The 22,465-nt window shown below is 39.3% G+C and overlaps 1 protein-coding gene across 2 annotated transcripts in view; it reads right to left on the bottom strand.

Annotated features, from left to right (window-relative positions):
- The window catches only part of ATP9B (ATPase phospholipid transporting 9B (putative)), a 172,500-nt gene that overhangs the window by 78,561 nt on the left and 71,474 nt on the right, over positions 1–22,465 (bottom strand). For both annotated transcript variants that reach the window (XM_033052712.1, XM_033052723.2), the window contains exons 8-10: positions 21,340–21,434; positions 12,820–12,900; positions 6,433–6,508 (exon numbers count right to left, since the gene is read on the bottom strand). In XM_033052712.1, the coding sequence (XP_032908603.1) occupies positions 6,433–6,508; positions 12,820–12,900; positions 21,340–21,434 (252 nt within the window). The remainder of the gene's footprint in view (positions 1–6,432; positions 6,509–12,819; positions 12,901–21,339; positions 21,435–22,465) is intronic.

Here is a 22,465-nt window from a genome sequence, read left to right on the forward strand (position 1 = left end):
CAGTGGTAACTACTGTTTCCTTAGATCTGAAGTACATTGGTGTAGGGAACTCCATCCCTAGTTTCATTGTTGTCCCACAGCATTTGCAACAGGGACAGTTCTGGTGTACGAGAGCATGAACTGTATCCAGTCTGGGATTTCTGGAAGCACAGCTGTACTGCAAGCCCCAGCTTATTAAAAGTAACAACTCACATATTTTTATGTACAGGGACTCTGCAAACTGGGTCTTATACACTAGTGGAATTACCACTAGAACAAACATGGGTCTAGAAAAAAAAAAATAAAAGCAGACTCGAGATAGTCTGGAATACTCTGAATCCGGTGTGAGATCATAACAATTTTGGTATCTCCCAAGCACTACATGAACCATATAAAAACTAGGGTGTGCTCAAATTACAGTAATTTCACGACCATAAGGCGCACTGGACTGTAAGGCGCACTTTTTTTTGCAGCGAGACTCCGCCCCCAGCTCCCCCCGCGCAGTTGCTGGCCGAGGCCCCACCTCAACCCGGCAGCCATGGGCCCCTGGGCCCATCTCTACCCGGCAGGGGTGGTGCCGTGAGCCACCGGGCCCGCCTTCACCCCGGCAGCCATGGGCCCCCAGGACTGCCCGGACCCGGGAGGGGTGGTGCCGCAGGGCCCCTGGCCTGCCTTCACTCGGCAGCCATGGGCCCCCGGGACCATCAGGACCTGGGAGGGGTGGTGCTGCGGGCCCCCTGGCCCGCCTTTACCCAGCAGCCATAGGCCCTCGGGACTGCCTGGACCTGGCAGGGGCGGTGCTGCGGGCCCCCGGTCCGCCTCCACCCAGCTGCCGTGGCACTTCCGGCTCCCCCCACGGCTCACAGCTTACACTTCCGGTTTGGCAAATTTGGCAACTTTGTAGATCAGATAAGGCGCACCGGACTATAAGGTGCACTTCCGGGTTCGAGGGAAAATTTTAGTCAAAAGGGTGCGCCTTATAGTCATGAAATTACTGTAATTACAAGTTGCAGGTAGGAGCTGGCAGAAAAACACTGCTTTTGACAGCTGTGCAGTTATATAAATTGTTCTGATTTTATCTAAAGTGACTTCGTAAGACTGACATCTGCCAAAATTATGATGCAATTTCATTAATACAAATTTTCTCTTAATAGGTATCTCAGCAGGTTTCTCAGAAAGCTGCATTATCTTGTTCAGCATTTGAACCACACTGGTCATTATCACAAGCAGAGAACAAAAAACTGAAGTTTGAGGCTTTTTAAAATTTAACCGCTAACTTTCCTTTCTCCCTTTCTGAAATGAAACCTGCCAAAGCTTTCAATAAACATAAACACCACAGTCATTGATGTCACAAGCATAAATGATCTGAAAGATAAGAAATTTAATTGAGATAAACTAAGAGGTTTTCAGAATACTCAGTGGTTTAAGTTATTTGCTTACGTTTAGAGGTGTTTCTTCAGGGACACTAGTTTTGCAAGTTTTCACTAACCAAAATGCCCTTTCCTAGAGGCACTGTTATTAATTCCACAGTGATAACACAGATATTAAGAATGACAGAGACTCTGTGCCTTAGTGCTACTTTTAAAAAACCTGCTAGAATATTGCCTGTAAGTGGAAAAGTCAGAATATTTTTCCTATTTCACTTATTAAAGAATGACAAAAGAATGACTGCATGCTTTGGACTTGAGAAGAAAGGCTTTTGATTTCCATCCCTGCCAGCAGCTTCCAGTGTGATCCAGGAACGTTAATCTTTGTCCTTTTTAGGGCTGGGATGAACAAATACAGACGGTCATCAGATCTCTGTCAGAGCTTTACAACAAAGGGTAGAAAACCATGCAGATTGGACAGCATAGGAATCTTCACTTAGATAGCTAAAGTACCAATTTTAAAAATGGGTATATATTAGGTGTGGTAAAATGGGCTTTCCCCCCCATTTAGCTTATTGTTATTCTAAGGAGTAAAGAGACATACTAAATCCAAGGAAAGCAAAAGCCTTCCAAATGTACAAATTTGACTAATCTCATTCTCCTGAACATTATATCTGGATATAAAGAAATGACATGAAATAGTTTATTCTTGAGTTGTTTGGAATGACAATTTTGTTGAATCAGTTTTTTGGTTCCCAAAATTCATGAATAAAAAGTCTTAAATTATAGCAAATACTTTTCTTGTCACTTCTACCACTTTAGCAATAGGTGCTTTTTTTTCTCTGTAGAATCCATTATTGTAGTATTCTGATATTCTCATGAGCTTTGGCAATCTGCATTCAAGATGCAGTTGATAAGATTTCTTGAAACCTTCATACATTTAAATTTACTGTTACTGATCTGCAAAATAATTGATTTGTGGTCTCTCTCTTCTGGAACTGTCAGGGCATCAGCAACCAGAGCTCAAGTTTTCTGCGGTATTTCCCCACATAATTCCCCAAACACTTTTCCCAGCCTAACCTTGACCCTCTGTATCACCTTGACAAATAGCAATGGCATCTATACTGGAGGTAGTGGGCTACCCTCCCTGATGCAATGTGGTGTTTGTAATATGTCAAAGAGTAGTATCAGGAAATTCAGCATCTATTAATCACTGAGAGGAGAGCGCCCTCACCCAAAAATTGTCCTGTATGTCCTATACAAAACTGTTTTTAAAATTAAATAAGGCTTTGTATCTGCAACTCAATTACAGTAATTTCACGATTACAAGCCGCACTGACAATAAGCCGCATCTCTGGGTGTTGGCAAACATTTCGTTCTTTGTCCATACACAAGCCGCACCCAATTATAAGCTGCTCTGTCATTCGCAGTGAGGACCCGCGTGTAACAAAGTTGCCAAATAGTAACAGAATCGCGGGAGGGCGGAGTTTGCTGGCTCGGCTCAGGCCGTGAGGGCTCGGCCCTCTCGGGGCTGCCGACGGGGCCAGGTGGCCCAGCCTGGCGCTGCTGCTTGGCGGGGCCGCTTGGGGTCGGCTGCTGCTGCCACTGGGCTCGCTCGCCCCGGCCCGGCACTGCGCCGTGGTGGCAGGGGGGCATGGAGCCCGCTGGCACCCACGGAGGCGGTGGCAGGCGGGGATGGGAGCCCCCTACCTCCCCTCAAGCTGTGGGGCCAGCAAGAGAGAGCCCCTGCCTCCCCCTCGGGCCAGGGGTCCAGCAGGAGGGGGCCCCCCATCTCTCCCCCGGGTTGCTCTGCCTGAAGGAGGGAGCTCCCCCGCCTTCCCCACCCGCTGCGCTGCCTGCAGGGAGCCGGCTCCACCCATGGTGCAACAGAGTAACCAATGTGTAACAATTGGGTAAAGCCGGGTTTTACTGGCAGGTTGCTCGACTCGGCACCTCGGTTTGCACTTCCGGGGTTGTAAATGTCAGAAAATTATTCACATATTAGCTGCTCCTGAGTGTAAGCCGCATTTCTGGTTTGGGAGCAAAATTTTAGTCAAAACGGTGTGGCTTGTAATCGTGAAATTACTGTACATATTACTTTCCTGCCTGTCAGTGATGTAGTTCTCTGTGTCTGCTCCTGATGCCATCAGTCAGTATTGTCAAGATACTAGTGATAGGTTGACCCAGAACGCTTTGTAACAACCTACAAGGGGTTGAAAAGGGCCTAACAGGCACAGTGAGTCACACATTTGCTGGGTTTAGTAACAGATGATGTCCAGGCTGCTTAGAGAGCGCTGGAGGAAGCAGCCTTCCAAGCCAGACTGCATTAAAAACTGTTGTACTGAAGAGTCTTAGGGTAAATAAAGAGATGTACAGGAAACATTGCAGGGAAGAACTCTACCCCCCACTACCTCGACTCAGGCCTCAAACCTCCTTTCTTGAACCAAAGTGGAACAGTAATAGAATTATTAGGTTTGCACACAGACTTTTTTGGTGAAAAATACCTGTGTTTAACAGAACTGTGAACCTATACAGTATGGACACTGAAATCAGACGAAAGTGTGGGTGAGGTAGCTGTGTGGCAAGTAGGAAGACTGCACACTTTCACATGCTGTGGGCTGTTTATTCTTCTGTTTTCAGGGAATCCTAGTGTCACCTGTCTGTAGAAGTTGTGCACAAGCATATTCTTCCACTAGAATTTTCAGATAAAATTAATGGTTGTGACTGATTAGACTAGGGGACGGAATGCAGAGGTCCTGTAAACTTGTGTAGGTAGAGTCTACCTTTGATATCCTTCCATATCAAGTCAGCTTATAAGTGTTTATAATGCAGTCAGACAGTGACCAGTATTTTTATGAAGATTTTTAGCTGTGACAAATCTTGGAAATTCAGTTTTGAAGTCTACTTTAAAAAAAAGCCCAAGCAAATTTAATTAGCTCAGCACCAAGTGTTCTAACTTAATTATGTACTTTCAACTTGAAAGTGAGATGGAAACAACTGAATGATACATCAGTTATCAACGAGATCTAGAACATCTTAATTTTAACAATGTGATAGATGCTTTACCTCATGATCTTCCTCATGACTATATGCACAGTGTACCTCTAAAACCTTACAAATGCCTTATTAGATAAGCAACAGACTGAAGCCAATAATTTCCTACTTTTGGTCTGAAGGGCTAATCCTTTCAAAATGCTAAAATTACATCCACAGAGGTCCCGAGTAATTCTTAAGATCTGGATTTTTGCCCTACAGGACAAGGAGTACTTACATGAGAGAAGCACATTACCATGGTATTAAATTGTAGTTAATACATGAAATGAGGACAGCAAAATGAGTGATATGCCAAAGGTTAGATATAATTAACGTCACAAAATCAGTTGCTGATAGAAATTATTTTTTGTCCAGTACTTTAATTCAAGCTAACTTCTGTATGCACACCATGACACCATTTTTAATTTCTTGATCACATTAATTTTCCCTTCAGAAGGGGTTGCAGTATTGAAGAGTCAGTCAATATTTTTAACCTTGTATTATTCAGTGAGTTTGCCCTTAGTCTGCCTTAAAGTCTTATTCCACCGTTAAAACTATGTTCCAACAAGAGAATTATCTTTTCTTAGATTTTTCCACTGTCATCATTAATAATGAGCTAAAGTCCTTCATAAATAATTAAACTTTCACAAGACCCCTCAGTAGTAAAAACCTCAAACTTATCCTAAGATATAAATTTTAAGGAGCTGTTTACATTAATATGGGTGGCAAATTTAGATAGCAGATCAAGAGCAATCAGTCAATAGTTACGCTTCTAAACAAAATCATCTACCGTGGAAATGAAAACATGAACAGCTTTCTATTAAAATTCAAATGTACTGATTCAGAATTACTGACTTTGCAAATGCATATTCTTTGAGTGCAGTTTTCCTCCATACATAGATTTGAGGAAAAGGAAACTAAACCAAGTTTACGCAGTATTGAAATTTATAATTCATGAGAAGCATCCTTTTATACAACGTTAAAGATCTTGGCTATCTAAGTTAAAAACCTAACTGCGGACAATTTTAGGCATTTGACGAAACAGTTTAGAGAGAATCGTTTTCCAGTGCAATCAAACCAAACAACACTAAGAATCGAAGAGCATGACTATCTTTTCAGCATTCAGTAATCAGCACTCAGGAAAGAAGTGTTCAGTCACAGACTCTTTTGCTACCTCCTCAGAATTAATCTCTTCCCCACAGCCTTCCAGCAAGCCTCTCTCTGATGTAAGAAGTCTTCACAGTAGGGACTAACTTTACGATTTAGCTGGAGACTCTTTTACTTTCTTCCCATTTCTTGGTTGTTCCCAGTTGTTCCAATTCCCCATCTTAAATCCTAGTTCTCTTCAAAAATCATGCTCTCTCAATTCCTTATTCTCACTCTTCATGCAGAAGAATAACCACAGGCCTTTTGACTTTTCTTACATAGAGCAAAAATGAAAGAAAATAAATTTCTGCTCTAAAAACCAAAAAGTTACAATGGCTTAAAGTCTGAATACAGCATCTAGGTATTAATGTGTACTCATTTATAATATCTGGAACATATATGAAACAGTACTGATATTTAGATCCCAGTATTTAAAAATTGCATCACTTTGTAACTTACCTATTCTTTCTGATTAAGGCTTTGCCTAATAGATCAAATACAGAGTATTTGCCAGTTTACATAAAAGAAAAACTCCTAAAAAATGCAAAACCACTCTTGTTTTTCAGCAGGGAAAAGCATCCACTGTGAGCTGAACAGAGCACCTCACAACTTAAAGTCTTAATTGAATCAAAAAGGTCAGTGACTTCAGTGGGCTACAAGGGACTGCACTACTGAAAGACCAAAATTTAAGTTTAAAAACTCCCAAAGATACTAGGGAGGATTAAAAATGTATGAAAATATTTCGAGCAGCGTGATGAAACCAATGGGAAAGTAAAAAAGCAACAGTTTAACATTTTGGAAGATAAAAGTATTTTACAATGTGAAACATTAATGGCTTTTGAAAAATAAGGATGCACTTGCATGGAAGTATTTATGTACATTAGCAGCTCTGTATTGCAGCACTTACCTGAAGCAACAACTGTGCTTGCCCATAATGTATTTTCTATGCTTAGGCTTTCATGAACTGCAGGATCACTGTCCTCCTGTAAAAAATAAGAACGGTTAATAAGTAAATCACCATCATGAAAAGTTAAGAACCATGTCAAACCATCTGAATAACTGACACAGGATTTTTGCATCCTTGGATCAATCACTCTGTAACAGCATTCATTACACATACAGACACAAATAAATTTCTAAAAAGTGAAACAATGTTTGAAGTTCATATTACTTCTATCCAATCATATTAAAATAACTAATCAAAAGTATTTTTAAAGTAGCATATTTTTTCCTCAGATGTATTAAACTGCAGAACAGTATGTTATAGCATGCAGTTAAAGTGAGTTATGAACACTAACTCCCAAAAATTAACACCTTGTTCTCTATTTAAATCATCTGTAATTCATACAGTAAACTATGGTTAACATCATTTTGCACCTGATCAACATACAAACTTCAGGGAAAAATATTTAGATGTTTAAAATTAAATTCAGGCTTGCATTATCTTACCACATGCTTACAAAATATATACTCCTTGGGAAAATAATTCCAATAGAAAACTGCTTCCATGATTACTTTAAACTTCCCCCTTTTTTTCCTCCCCTCTCTCCTCCCAAGTAATAATGATCTGCAGATTGTAAACAGACAATCTCTCATAATCAATTTGGAGCGTGTACAGATTTGTTACTCATTAGCAGCTGTGAAATGTGCTGTTTATAACTAGAGGAAACTTTAGGAGGTAGGATAATCAAGTGTATTTGATCGAATTACAGATTGTTGCTAAATATTTTGCAAGAAAGGGGAGATGACTTATTTATCAAAGTACATAATAAATTCGGCATGTTGCCAATAATCAAAACCTTCATCTCTATTTTGAAACAACCATCAAGCACAGGATGAGCGGTACAGAAATTTCTGTTTCTAAAAAAAAAAAAAATCTCCAGCTAAACACGTAAGTTTTTGTGCATAGATCCAGAGTCCCTATATAGCAAGGAGACTACAGTTCTTACTTTCCTAAGTGAGGAAAAATTGTTGTTTAAAAGGCATGGAGAACCATTCTGTCAAAAACAGAGGGGAAGAGAGGTAGGATATGGAATTAGCCCCAAGAAGAAAACTACAAATTTTGAATCAAGGTTTATATTCTGATGATCTGGGATTAGCTCAATTGATTATGGCATGGTGCTAATTATGCCAAGGTTATGGCTTCAATCCCCATTATAAGCCACTCACTTAAGAGCTGGACTTGATGATCCTTGTGGGTCCCTTACAATTCAGAATATTCTGTGATTCTGTGAAGAATCATCAATGTTCTAAAAGAGTAGCCTTAAATTAAGAAAAAGGAGAATTATTTTTTTATTCTTACCTCAGGAATGATTACTGCAAGAATTATTTGCTATATTCCTAAAATTTAATGCTCAGATTCCTGGTTTGATTTATAATTGTTCCCAAATTATTTGGGTTCTGCGATTATTTCTTGTGTTTATTCCAAACAGAAAGTAAAAAGAACTGGAAAATGTTCAAAAGGAGCAATAACAGAGGTCAACATAGCTTCCATACTAGAAATGACTAAAGAAACCTGACTTCTAATGGGCAATATGACAGACATCTATGAAACAGGCACCTTAAAAGGGAGGATAGATACTGCTTATTTTTACCAAAGAAGAAAGAAGTCATAAATAAAGTCAGCAAAATTAAAATAACAGGCAATCATTCTTAAATATGTACTTCACCTGTGTAACTTCCTCCCATTTCCATGTCAAAAGGTTACACAAGTTCAAGGGTGAACTGGGTAAGTTTAGACAAGTAAAATTCATTGCAGATTACTTACAGAAAAGAGCTCTAACTCAGGAAATTTCCCACATCTTGAGTTAAGAGACAGATGGCTCTTTTGAGGAGGTACTACTGTGTTCTTACTTTAGTTGTATTCTGCTTCCCAGCACTCTGCTTCTGGTTATTGTCAAGAACAGGATACTAAGCCAGGTAAATCCATTGTTTTCCCTTATTCTTCAGTAAGCAGATTTTAAGACCGAATAGTGAAACTCTTCCATATTACAAGAAGAAATCAAAAGCCCTACAGTGATTCTGGAGAGCTGACATCAGGGTCAGGAGAAAGCCACTTGTTCAATGTCTACCACTAGTACAAGATTTAGTGAAATATCTTCTTTTAGGTCATTCAAAATAGGAAAACATCAAATGAGCTCGCTCTCTTTCCACTGATGCTCATTCACAGAATGGTCTGGCCAAGCCCTTATCTTCTGCTTATTTCATTATGATGCTTTCATGTCTTTATACCCTCACCTAACATTTTCAGCTTTCTACAATTCATCCCATTTCCCAAATACCACACCTTCCATGCTCAAACAGATGATGACTTACCCTTTTTTTTTTGTCCTAAGTTACTCAAATTAAAAATATAAGGTGCATTTAAGGGTTATGGGCTTAGTTGTTTCACACTATTTTTATTTGTACTTCTGGAGAGATGGTAGGGATAGATAAAGCACGGAAGGATCAGAACTAAGAACTGCAATTCCTGAGTGAGACCAGACCCGTGTTAAGGAGAAATTTCTGCAAATTTTCTGACACTAACAGAACAATGTATGTTTTGGGGTAAATGAAATCCATCACTCGCTCTCCTAGCAGAAATTTGACATACAAGAGCTTCTTTGTCCAGCTGACAAAGTTTCCAATTAAGGTCTGCTGGATCGAATTTCATTTGGCAGCTGTATGTTTCTTGGTCTTTGAGTTCTGAATTAAGTTCATTACCAGAATAATGCACTTCAGTATTATATTCAAGCTTCATATTTAGGCTCAGTTTTTAAATCCATGAGCAGCACTGATCATAGATGTTTAAATTATCTATAGGTTTTTTTTTTTCAGAAATTAGTTTGTAGCTCTTGCATGTGCAGAGAGAAAGATGATCAGTGAAATAAAAATTGAATACAACCCATTCTCAGTCCTTTCACAATTAATTTCATAAAGTCCTTTCATGAATTCATAATACAGCTGACCAAGGATCATGACAAATTTCAAGGAGTCATTTAAAAAGTTTCAAAGCTATCATTTTTTAGAATTTTTTTTGCAAAGAACAAGAGAGGTCTTTGAGACTAAATACCTAATCCTTGAGTGAACCAGTATACCACTTCTATTTGACCTTTTCTCTGTTTCTGCATGACAGGATGCAGTACAACAACCCCCATCAACTTTTGAAAGAAAGTGGAATACACATTAATTTTCTTGAATCACTGAAAGAGATACTTTCCCCAACCCAATCCCACAGTTAAATTTTTGGCTGTGTTCCTTTTACTGGCGTGTTTTGGACAAGGTCAGATTAGGTTCCATACACATTAGCTCCTTGGTCAAGTTGTCTGTTTAAAGGGAGTCAAAAGGATTTCAAAACATAATGCCATTCCCTTCAGTGGCAACCTAGAAGTAAGCCAGATTGAAAGGAACACAACCATTGCTTCAAAACAGGTAATTACTTAACAGAAAACATTAATTTAAAAAATAACATTCTCTCTACTAAAATGCAAGACATATCCAAGAAAACATCTGTATAATTAGCATCAGGCCAGAGATTCTACTCATAAATGAATACAGCTACATGCACCAGGTTTTGCATCAGGGTAGATTTTTTTAAGCACCTAACAAGATGCTATATTTTAAAAAATTATATATATTATACAAAATAGTTCTGTACCATACACAGATTATTGAAGTAGTTGAATCAAACTCAATGGTATTTGTTTTCTAAGATTGCTATTAAAATACAAAAAATTAAGATATATTTCCAAAGTAAATGAAGAGACTATGGGGATAACATAGAGCTGAAATATAGAAGAAATAAAAAGAAAATATTCCTAAGGGTATAGTGAAAGAAAAACCCCCAAATTAAACAAAAAATAGCCAAGGTTAAAAGCAATAGAGACTTTCCATGATTCTGTACAGAAGTGAGCAAAGGTTAAATAATACTAGCTATGCCAATGCCCACTGATGTAATGCTCTTAGAATACCCTTTAGGCGCTAACTGATAAAAGTTAAGAAGCATGGTTAGTTTTTATTGTCTTTTAACAGATTTTTAGCATTGATAAAATACCTCCCTCATTTATCAAGCATATAGAGGAGTATCAGACAGAAGAGAAACTCTAGTAGCTACATCTGTTTACATCCTTGTTCTGTACACCACTATTTAAAAATAAGCTCAGCCAAGGCATGGATGATGCCTTCAAAACAAATAAAGCTACCTCATAAATTTCCACAAAACACTAATCTACCTCATCTATTGTTTTTTTGATAGGCTGTCCAGTAAATGTGAAAGGAGGAGAGAAATTAATTTATGCCATCATTTAAGGGCCAGACATGATCATTCAAGGACACACACTCACTTTCATGCACTGACTGCATATAACACACCAAAATCTATGGAGAACAATGGAAAATAACTTTATGTGAAGCTAGCAGATATCACTAGAGTACAGCAAAGTTTTTATGTCTCCTGACATGATCATGCAGGTGTTCTGAAAAAGGTATTTTCTGTCAGCTCTCAGGTTTTTCGTGGATAGATTTTTACTTAGACCTTGCTCGCTCATAAAAACTCCAGCACTGTGCTCCCAAGTTTCTGTTTTGTTTTACAGACACACACTTTTTGAAATTATCTAAGTTTGTCTTTTACATTGTTAGTACTCTGTCTCTATAATGGGGGGAAAAAAGAAAAAGAAAAATCAATGTGCTATTACCTTGTCAACCTACCCTTGCAAGAATTCTTTGAACATCAATGCTTAAATAGAAAAAATGTATGCATTAGCATCACTAAGCACACTATTTCTTTTTGCTTTAACATAAAATAGAAATTAGATGCAAGAACTGACTTATTGTAAGAAGCAAGGACTCACAGCAAAAGCAGAAAGATAAATCAGTAAACAAGTGTCCTAAAACAACATTTCACAATGCAGAAGGTACATGACTAACAAAAACCAACCTTTGAAAAATCTCTAGCATGATTCACTGTGAACCAAATTTGAGGGAAATGTCCTCAGACGCTTTACACATTTTAAACTATTGCTATTGAAGCACCTGAAAAAATCTATATGCAATCCTGAAATCATAAAATGCACCACAGTTATTTACACATATTGGGGTGTTTGAATCATGCAGATCTTAAGACATGTACAAACTGAAGCCACAACACGAATGATTGTGATGATTTCCCAATGTCTCAATTACTCATATCAGAATTGTTAAGAAGATTCCAAAGAATTCAATATGTATGTAGGAGAGTACACACTCAACCACTGAGACGAATAATATGAATTTACAGATGGTAATTGAAGTTTCATTTAGACAATTGGTCAATACAAGGTTTAAGTAAATACTGTTGCTTACTGCTTTAGAAGATGTGAACAAATGACATTTACTTTGTAGGCAGCATGGACTATGGGACAGGTATAAATTGGTCATTGAGAGTCAGCAACTGCAATATCTCATTCATCAGAGTATTTACAATTGTGAACTGGAATTCAAATTACAGAACAAAATCTATTACCAATTTGAGTCACAGGTAAAAACCCTTCTCTTTACCTCCCCAGCAGCTAATTCTCTCAAATTATTTTAGAAACGAACAATCAGGAGGAATGAGTCTAACACCACTGAGTTTGGCTAAAACAAACAGAACAATCACTGTTTCTGCTAACATACTGCTACAAAACTGTAAATCTATTTAAAAAAAAAAAAGAATTACTACCTATTAGGACACTGCTTACAAGGGTCAACTTTAGGAGGCCACCTTTTGAAAACAACAGAAACAAGTCATAGATATTATTGAATTATTATTTTCAGAATCAGTTTTGAATATAATTATCTCTGGAGAAGAGATTAGATAAAAAGCCCCCATAAGTAGCTTTTAGTTTTATTTTTACTTTCTGAGAAAATTGAACTTTTGAAGAACAGCACAAATGCTGTTAAACAAGGAACAATTTTATTGCACATAAACTAGCAGATGTGTTGTCTCAGGCTACTGTTATTATTCAACTTGTCAGTTTTTGACATATATGAACAATACATCAGATACCTGGAAACAAAATATACTGTACTCCAAGAGTTTCACATAGAAAGATTAAAGTGATGTCAACCAACATATTCAACTTCTCAATTCTGATTTTTTCAGAATTTTTCCTTATGCATTAGTTTTCTGCAATACATGTTTAACAGGGTATCTTTTATATGAAGTATTGCCACGGTAAGATCACAGGAAAAAACACTGCTGTAAAGACAAGGAAAGATCTGATACAATGTTGACACTACGTGTAGGACTGAGGTATTAAAGAGGGAAGTAGAACCTGTATTTACATGGACTACTTACCCGTGTGAAGGTACCCTCAAAACTGTGGATATCAAGCTGTGGCTTCTGAGCATAAACATATGCATTGATTGAAAACAGATCCTGTAAAACAGAATAATGTACTTACTATTACTTAAACTTAAATATAATCCTTTATTTTGAAAATCTGGTAAAGATTCCAGTTTATGACCCCCACCAACCCACCCTAAACTAAACTCACACAACTCTTACCCAACTAAGAAACATTGTGTTTTTTCCAGTACAATCTTCTGTAGAGTAATCCATTTCACGTTGATATCTACGAGTTAGATATTTTATCTAACTTATTTTCTTTTGACAGCCCCATTTTAATTATTAATAGTGTAATCTTCAAATATTTTCCAGGTATTTTTCCTTTTCAAAATAAATTAGAAGAGGCAGAAGGGTTGTTTTTTTCATTGGTTGGGTTTTTAAAATGAAACTGGAAAAAACCCCCCACTTTTCCAGCAAGGACAAACCAACTGAGTACAAGAGGAAACAACAAAATGGATTTGAGTTCTCTTGAATACTCTAGCACCTCTGTGAAAACCCCATGAGAAAACCCTATTAGCTTTAGGAAAGCCTGACCACATCAACAGGATTACTCAAATGTTTAAATTCAGGGATACATCAAAAGTAGTCTGATAAAATTTGGTCTAATATATGTGGTACTACTACTCATGACAGCAAATAACCCACAAATGTTCCTACTCTAAAACTAAGAAGAATAGGAAACTCCTAAGACAGTACAGTAGCAGCCTCTAGAAACAGATGGCAGTATAGTATAAACAAAAGAAAAAAAAAATCTGATAAATCTGATGACTGTTAGATCTTAAGAGTTGTCCCTAGAGGCCCAGGGAGGTTCACCTCAAAATTCTGAAATAATTATTACATTAAATAATTGTTCTAAAACATCCACCTTCCACAAAAAAAAATACTGCAGACTAAAACCCTGATAAAAAGGAATTTTTCAATCTCAAAAGCAAACTTTTTGGTGCTTTTTAGATGGTCATGACCAACAGCAGCAAAGGGATTTCAAAAGGAGTTGAGCATTCATGCATGGATACACAACAATCCAATTTCTACTCTGGGGAGGAGCAGATGCTTGATACCAAGTCCCAGTTGATCTAAGAATTCTAACCTCTAATCAAACGCAAGGCTGTACACCTTCCCACTCTATGTAGCACCTAATTATCTGGGTTGTCTCCATCCCTTATTACTAGATGAATCTTGCAGAAGGCTAATCAAACACCATCTCTGGGGACCAAATTACATGGGTACAACACCCTGTTCATGCTAGCTAGAATGTGCTGCCTTCCAAAGCAGAATTAATTTTACAGCCTCTTTCATAGACATATAACCATACCTTGGCTCAAATGCTACTTTTAAAAGTAGGCCATTATTTTTTCCCATAATTTTGAATGCAATGTTTCACAATTTGAACAGTAAAACTGCAATTAAGTGCAATTGTCTACCCATGTTAATGTCCTAAAGCCCAGCATTTCTATCCTTTAGTTTCTCCAATAAAATGGCTAGATTGATGAATATCACTATAATTTTCCTCTTCCTTATCAAAATGAATGTTTTCGTAAAATCTAAAGTACATTTATGAAATATGTGTGACTTAAGTTTAAAAATGTGTAGCTCTATAAATAATGAATTGTGTTTATATTCTTCAGATAAAAAATCTCTCACAGCTTGCAAAAAACACACACTTTATATTTCATAAGCTTTTGAGAACATGAATGAAATCTGAACACTGAATCTCACAACTTATCTTTATCTTAAACCACTAGACATTTACTGAAGTCTATCACATGAAGTTCACTCATTGCACCCTTGTTCTTCCAACCTACTTTCAACGGGTTCACAAGAAATAATTCATATGAAACTAATACACACGTGGTGTCCTATATCTTCATCATTCACTTCTCTCCAATCTGTTATCACCTACAATTTAGCTCATCTAAGCTATTATGTGCTTTATTATGCAAGTAAAAATAAAGAGTCTTTCAGTAGTGGATAACACAGAAGGAAACTAATACCACACACATGCTCCTATACACAATAAAAACTGCTACTGAAATGCGTCAAATTCTCTCTTTTCAAAGAATGCCTTAGTGGGAAGCAAAATTAAAAGAAAGAAGAAATATCCGCCTTTTTAAAGGGAATTGGCACTCGTACAGTGATATATTCTCCTTGTTTCTAATCTTTCTATTTTTTTCCTACCATGATCTCCTTCTTTGTTACATTTCAAAGATAAAAATTTCTATCTACCATAATCCTCTGGCGTCTTTTTATGTTTTTGCTCCCTTTTGTATTTCTGATTTAACACCTAAATTTGTGTTTTTCTTTTCTTCCTTTTTGAATTTCAACTATGAAACAAACTTATTTATCTTCATGAAAAACTGAGATATGCACATTATTGCCATTACTCTGAAATGCAACAAGCTAGAACTGGCATAGTATCCCAGAAGTGCACGGGGTTTTTTTGAAAAATTTAAAAAACCTATGCTCCGTGGGCAATCTTGGGTTTTAGCCAATTGGCATTTCATTCATGAGTAGCAAAAAGACATAAAAGCCTATTACCTGTGCTCAGTTGATTTCTGAAGTACTTTTTTTCACTATTAGGGCAAAGAAAAGACTTAAAGATTCTTATTTTCTGTAGTCAAGTGTTCTGTACTCCAAATGGATACCATTCTCAGGCCAACAAAACATGGCAGTTTTATAATACAAGGTAAAGAAAAAAAGAATGATACAGAAGACAAATTTCCTATGAACTCCATTCAACAACCAGCAAAGATTACTGTAATACAAAGATGTTTCTTAACCAAATGCTGGTTTTCTTTAGTATGAAAGCTGTGCATTTCTCCTCTCAATGTCTTGAAAGAAATCACAAGAGTGACTTTAACAAGGAGACATCAAGACTTGTAAGCAACAGTACATGTAAATATAAAAGCAGGGGAAAGGGAAATAACCTTAAATAAATGATTTGATTCTATTATTTTTAGAAAAGGCCACTACTTTTTATTAATGATTTAACTAATGGGGGATTTGTGAAACTCAGCTTCAGTAAAGATTTATTTTCATACTAATACACCGAACTGCTTATTCACTGAAGCCAAATAGTTCTACTGATACCTTCAACAGAAACAGTATTCTACATCTAAAATTACATCACTTTAAGGATGCAATAAGGTCAAATGACCTCAGTTATTTTCTTACTCAAGACAAAAAAACATGATTGCATGGGGATTGTAACAGTTCTAGATTAAAAAAAACTACATGAAAGACTTGAATCTCAAGTAAAAAAAAATACTCTTCTATAACAGTAGGTGAGTTTTTCTGAAGAAATTGTTATGCATTTAATTATCTTATATTTTAAAATAATATTTGAGAAGAATGCATTTCATTCTTCTACATTGCAAGTCAGAAAATGACTTTGTGATGGTACTATAATGAAAATGTTCTCTTTTGCATTTCACAATTTAAAAATCCCCACAGTTATCAATAACACAGAAAAACCTTCTCAATTAGGTCAAGGGCAACATTTGTTCACCTTACTTAAAGATCATTAAAATACATTCTTAATCATAACATGTAGTTCATTGCAAATAAAATTGCCTTTGGTTCAATAAAACTAATTAAATGTAAATGGTATTGTTTACTGCCGTATGGATCTTCTGATATAAATCAGCAAGTCACCATTTATTGAAAATTACAGTGACCTCATTGCTGTTAATAAATACAGCTGATCACACAAGCTAGAGAAGAATGCCTCAGAACTCATGTATTGCCAGAACCGTCCCACCTATAACTATGAAACTGCAAGAAACCTAACCTAGGTGTTACCATATTTGCTGCCTAGGCATCATTAAGTGACTTCTGAAATTTTAATTCTCTGATCACATTAAGTGCTTTAGAAAGACAACAAAATCTGTACCGATTGTCTTGGTGGTGTCATCTGTTCTTTAAGAAAAGCTCTGAAGGTCTGCAGGTTTGTTTGTTCTGGGTGTCACAGTGGGTAGAATTACAGTGCTGCTCTGGTGACACGGCTGACAGCTCATGCCAACACAAGATACTCACTTTCCTACCTGAAAGGGGGTTGTAGTGAGGTGGGGCTTGGTCTCTTTTCCCAGGTAATAAGTGACAGGAGGAGAGGAAATGGCCCCAAGTTGCTCCAGGGAAGGTTTAGATTAGACCTTACAATAAATTTCATCACAAGAAGGGTGGTCAGGCATTGGAAGAGGTTGTCCAGGGAAGTGGTGGAACCACCATCCCTGAAAGTGTTTGGAAGGCATGTGGATGTGGCACTTGGGTACAGTGAACTGTACACTTGAACACAGTGAGCTGTTTACCGGATTCAACAATCTTAGAGGTTTTTTCCAAACTTACTGGTTATGTTTTTACAACTGAAGAATTCAAAATGACTGACAATTATGGAGAGTTTATTCTATCCAACACAAATCTAGCTGTTTATAATCTATTTTATGCTCAGCTTGCATAAATTACATTTTTTAATTATTAAAAATATATATTTTAATATGGAAGTATGAACCATAAGTCTCAGCTTTGAAAGTACATCACAAACATGTGGAGAAGCCCCTGTGGCACAGCCACTGTGGTAGGGATGTGTGATGAGTCCCTCAGGCCACAGTGGGCAGAGGCTGGCTGAAGTAATGTGATCCATCTGGTAACACCCCAAAACGTCAGCCCAAAGCCTTGTCTAGCACCTGGCAAGCACCAATACCTGAGTGGTGTGAGAAAGGGCAGAGGCACAGCAACTGCTTATGGCTTTCATGTGGTGCTGGCAGCCAAGAAAGGTGTTAAGTGGAAGCAGCTCCTGATTAACTGCACTTATAGTACAACTCAGGTTATCACCTACAGCTCAAGAGGGAGAGTATCAAGATCTTCTAAGAAGCCCAGATGAGTTAGAGGAGGTTAACAGCCCTAAGTGGAAAAAACTAAGGAAGAAATGGTTACTATATTGTACAGTTCACTCCTCTGTATTGTGTCCCACTCCTCTATATCATGTCCAAGATCCACAAATAATTTTTTGGCGATATCTTGCCTTCCCTCCTCTTCACACCCAAAACAACCACCACCTTAAGTGAACCTTCACATCTGCTGGAAGATGAGGTTGCATGTCCTACCATTCAAATGCAGACATGCCAACTTCAACCAATTCTGATTTACTAGTCTAAAAAAGTACAATCATTTAGTTCTCCAAATCACACTGCACAGATTTAACCATAATTTTGCATTTTCTCCAGAGATGCCTAATGCTTTGTCAAGTCTATTGATAATTGATTTTTCATTTTTTTAAACAAAGAACATAGTATAATAAAAATTGCAATACAAAAATGTCATGCTCTACCTAACAAGAAAGCTAGAAAGGTAATTCCATGCTTTCTTCCTAACAAGAAGAGAAAGATAAAAATTTGGATTTTTTAGGAGGAAAAAAAAAAGTTAATGCAAAAGGTTATTTTTTTTTCCAAAGGATAAGGCAGAAAACCTTTGCATTGTAACTTACTCCAGATTTCATCAGCCTCAGTACACCAAAACTTCTAAGCTCAGAATATCAAAGTTATAACCAACAAATAAAACTCTGAGCCCATGCTTTGCACAGAATTTGCAACTGCAGTCAGTGATGTTTCCAAGAAAAAAAAAAAAGGACAAAACATAGCAACTAAGTTGAACACAGGAGTAACTGTTGGAAAAGTACAACTAAACAAAATAAAAGAAAACATTAAAGCAAGATAGAAAGTTGACTGTATTTTAGTCAAACACATTGCACGTATCTGAAATTTGTATATGATTTTCTTTTAATGAGAAAACAAGAGAAGGCCTTGATTAAATGTTAAAAACTACAGGAGAAGCATTATTACAAATACTAAATTCAAATTCAGGTTTTAGAGTATTTGTTAAAGTACAGTAATTTCACAACCATAAGGCGCACCGGACTATAAGGCGCACCCGCTGGGAGTTGGCAAAATTCGCAACTTTGTAGATCAGATAAGGCGCACCGGACTATAGGGCGCACTTTTTTTTTGCAGCGAGGCTCCGCCCCCAGCTCCCTCCGCGCGGTTGCTGGCCGAGGCCCCGCCTCAACCCGGCAGTCATTGGCCCCCGGGCCCGCCTGTACCTGGCAGGGGCGGTGCCGCGGGGCCCCAGGCCCGCCTGCATCCGGCGGGGCCGGGGCATGGCCGCCACCCCTCCGTGCCGCCTCTCCGGGGCCGGGCTATGGCCGCCACCCCTCCATGCCGCCTCTCCGGGGCCGGGCTATGGCCGCCGCCCCTCCGTGCCGCCTCTCCGGGGCCGGGCTATGGCCGCCGCCCCTCCGTGCCGCCTCTCCGGGGCCGGGCTATGGCCGCCGCCCCTCCGTGCTGCCTGCACGGGGCCAGGGGGTGCCTGTGGAGGGGCGGCTCCGCCTCCAGGGGGCCAGGGGGTGCCTGTGGAGGGGCGGCTCCGCCTGCACGGGGCCAGGGGGTGCCTCTGGACGCGCGGCTTCGCCTGCACGGGGCCCGGGCGTGCCTCTGGAGGGGCCGTCCCGCTTGCACGGGGCTGGGGGGTGCCTCTGGAGGGACGGTTCCGCCTCCACAGGGCCGGGGGGTGCTTGTGGAGGGGCCGTCCCGCTTGCACGGGGCCGGGGGGTGCCTCTAGAGGGGCCGTCCCGCTTGCACGGGGTCGGGGGGTGCCTCTAGAGGGGCCGTCCCGCTTGCACGGGGCCGGGGGGTGCTTGTGGAGGGGCCATCCCGCTTGCACGGGGCCGGGGGGTGCCTCTAGAGGGGCCGTCCCGCTTGCACGGGGCCGGGGGGTGCTTGTGGAGGGGCCGTCCCGCTTGCACGGGGCCGGGGGGTGCCTCTAGAGGGGCCGTCCCGCTTGCACGGGGCTGGGGAGTGCCTCTGGAGGGACGGCTCCGCCTCCACGGGGCCAGTGGGTGCCTTTGGAGGGGCGGCTCCGCCTCCACGGGGCTGGAGGGTGCCTGTGGAGGGGCGGCTCCGCCTCCACGGGGCCGGGGGGTGCCTGTGGAGGGGCGGCTCCGCTTGCACGGGGCCGGGGGGTGCTTCTAGAGGGGCCATCCCACCTGCACGGGGCCGGGGCGTGCCTCTGGAGGGGCGGCTCCGCCTCCACAGGGCCGGGGCGTGCCTCTGGAGGGGCGGCTCCGCCTCCACAGGGCCGGGGCGTGCCCGCCCCTGCTCCGCCCCACCTCCACCTGGCAGCCATGGCCCTGCCGGCTCCCCCGGTGGCTCGCAGCTCTCACTTCCGTGTAGGCAATTTTTTTGAACTTTGTCCATCAGATAAGGCGCACCGGACTGTAAGGCGCACTTCCGGGTTCCAGGGAAAATTTTAGTCAAAAGGGTGCGCCTTATAGTCGTGAAATTACTGTATGTTCTTGCACCAGAACTCACGACTTGAAGCCTGACTTGGCATCTCTGTCTGGCATGACCAACCTTTAGTTTCAAACTTTGTTCTCAATACTCTAAAGTGCAATTGCAATGTAACTACTTCTTTCTTCTCCTGTTACTTGTCAAGCCAGTACTCAGAGACTATGAACACAGGAGAAAACTTTTTCTTTTTGCTAACATCACTGTGGCAGCAACTATTTCTGTAAGTGTTACTGCAGAAGTCCTGCTAAGATCTGGCAGATAATCTAATACTTTGGCTATTGAGATGGAATATAAACAGGTTTCTTAAGGTATATTTGCCTTAAATAAAACACCTAAAAGATTTAGTGTCAAAACACCAGAAACGCTGTAGAGGTAAATTTTCACAAGCTTGTCACTTGAGTATGTTTTCAAAGGAGGTTTCCCAATACCAAGCCAACTTGCCGGTATAGCAGAAAGTTTTCCCAGTACAAGGGAAACAATTCAGCTTCTTGTAAAGGAAACATTTATACAATTTCACATTTGCTTCTTTAGATATGCGTCTATTTCGGATATGTATACACACACACACCTGTGTCCCTTTTCATGATTTTAGATTTACGCGTGACACAACACATGTATACACTCAAAAAAACCCACATTCAGGAGGTTCTTAGAGAGCTCTGCTTGCAAGAACCTGCACATTGCACCTAGTCAGACCTGAATGTTGACAACAAAAAGCAGTTCACCTTCCAGGAGCAGACTATTCTTTCCCAAGCTCACAAGTAAGTGATTAAAGCAATGGTTCCAGCAACAAGAATAATTTGCACTTGCAGTCTAACACTTGGTTGAAAACACTGCAACTGGACTTGCTTCTGGAGAGTGTGAACCTATCTCTGTGCAGACAATGAGAACCACTAGGTTGAAAGATACAAATCAAGTTCTGACTCAGTTTCTACTCAATGCAAAACCAGGAATATTTGTGTAACCAACTTCTTGTTCAGCATCCAGTGGAATATCTGTGTCTTTTTTATTGTAAAAACTAAGGTCCCGGTAACAGGTATTTTTCAAAACTTACAGTAACTGTAACAATCTTTTGGATAACATATATAAATGCACAAATAGAAGATAACTTAAAAGCAAACAGTATGCTTACCCCTAAAGCTGGCAATCTTTGTGTGCAACTCACAGCAACCTTCAGTTTCCAGTCTGTTTCTCCATCCAGCTGGTCAGTTCGAATGAAACAAGAACCTTGAAATTAAAAAGAGACATTAAACTATTATTTTAAAAATTCAGTTTGGATAAAAACATGCAGAGGAGTGAAAACAACACAAATTACAACCATTTTTAAAAATAAATATGCAACATATAAAATTATTTGTATTTTGGAGAGTCTGTGTGCTCCCTTCCAGGAATGTGTTAGATATCACACAATTGCAACATTTTTTCCAATTAAATTAACAATATGTCTGTTTATAAATGAAGGTAACGTCTATTTTATGCGTTTCTTCAAAATATCTAAATAGGTTTTCAAACATTCTGAGAGAAAAAAAAAGTCTTTAACATGGACAGCATTCAAAACAATGTGAATTTGAAAGTATTATACTTAAAAGAAATATTTTTGAATCATCTGCAAGTATCAGCAATCCAAGACTAAAGAAATCTGTCAACACATGCAAAGTACTTAAGATATGAGGGAAACTCAAGATACACACTGATATACACAGAACAGAATCAGTGTGCTGTACAGACAGAAGACCAGTATTGAAGAAACAGAAAACTGAGACCACTGCAGAGCCTACCCTCACCCCCTATAACTAGTTCGATGGATATTGTCAAGTCTGGAGTATTACATACATTACTAATGTAAGATTCACAAAAGACCACACACAAACACTGAAAATCTATTGCCATTCCATCAATCTTGAAGCCTTTTAAAAAGGTGGTAAAAGTTCAGCAACGCTTCATGATTGCTATGCTAGAGAAGAATGACATATTTCTGAAGTAGTAATTACAATTTCCTTTATACTACAGCTAAAAAAATCTATACATTATTGTTACTGGGTGCTATGGGTGTGCAAAGAATAGATTTTACAAGTTATTTGTAAATTTTTACAGACGTATATAAACACACACATATTTCTGCCTGTATTTCAACCAATCCAATAAAAACCTAACAAAGCAGTTTTACCCCTAGAAGTGATGTGGTAGCAATTAAGTGGAAGGAAACACTGCAAAGGAGTTTATCCAGATTTGAGTCTTATTACAGACAAGAAGAGAGT

Source organism: Catharus ustulatus, chromosome 1 (assembly GCF_009819885.2).
Source record: "Catharus ustulatus isolate bCatUst1 chromosome 1, bCatUst1.pri.v2, whole genome shotgun sequence".
NCBI classification, from domain to species: domain Eukaryota; kingdom Metazoa; phylum Chordata; class Aves; order Passeriformes; family Turdidae; genus Catharus; species Catharus ustulatus.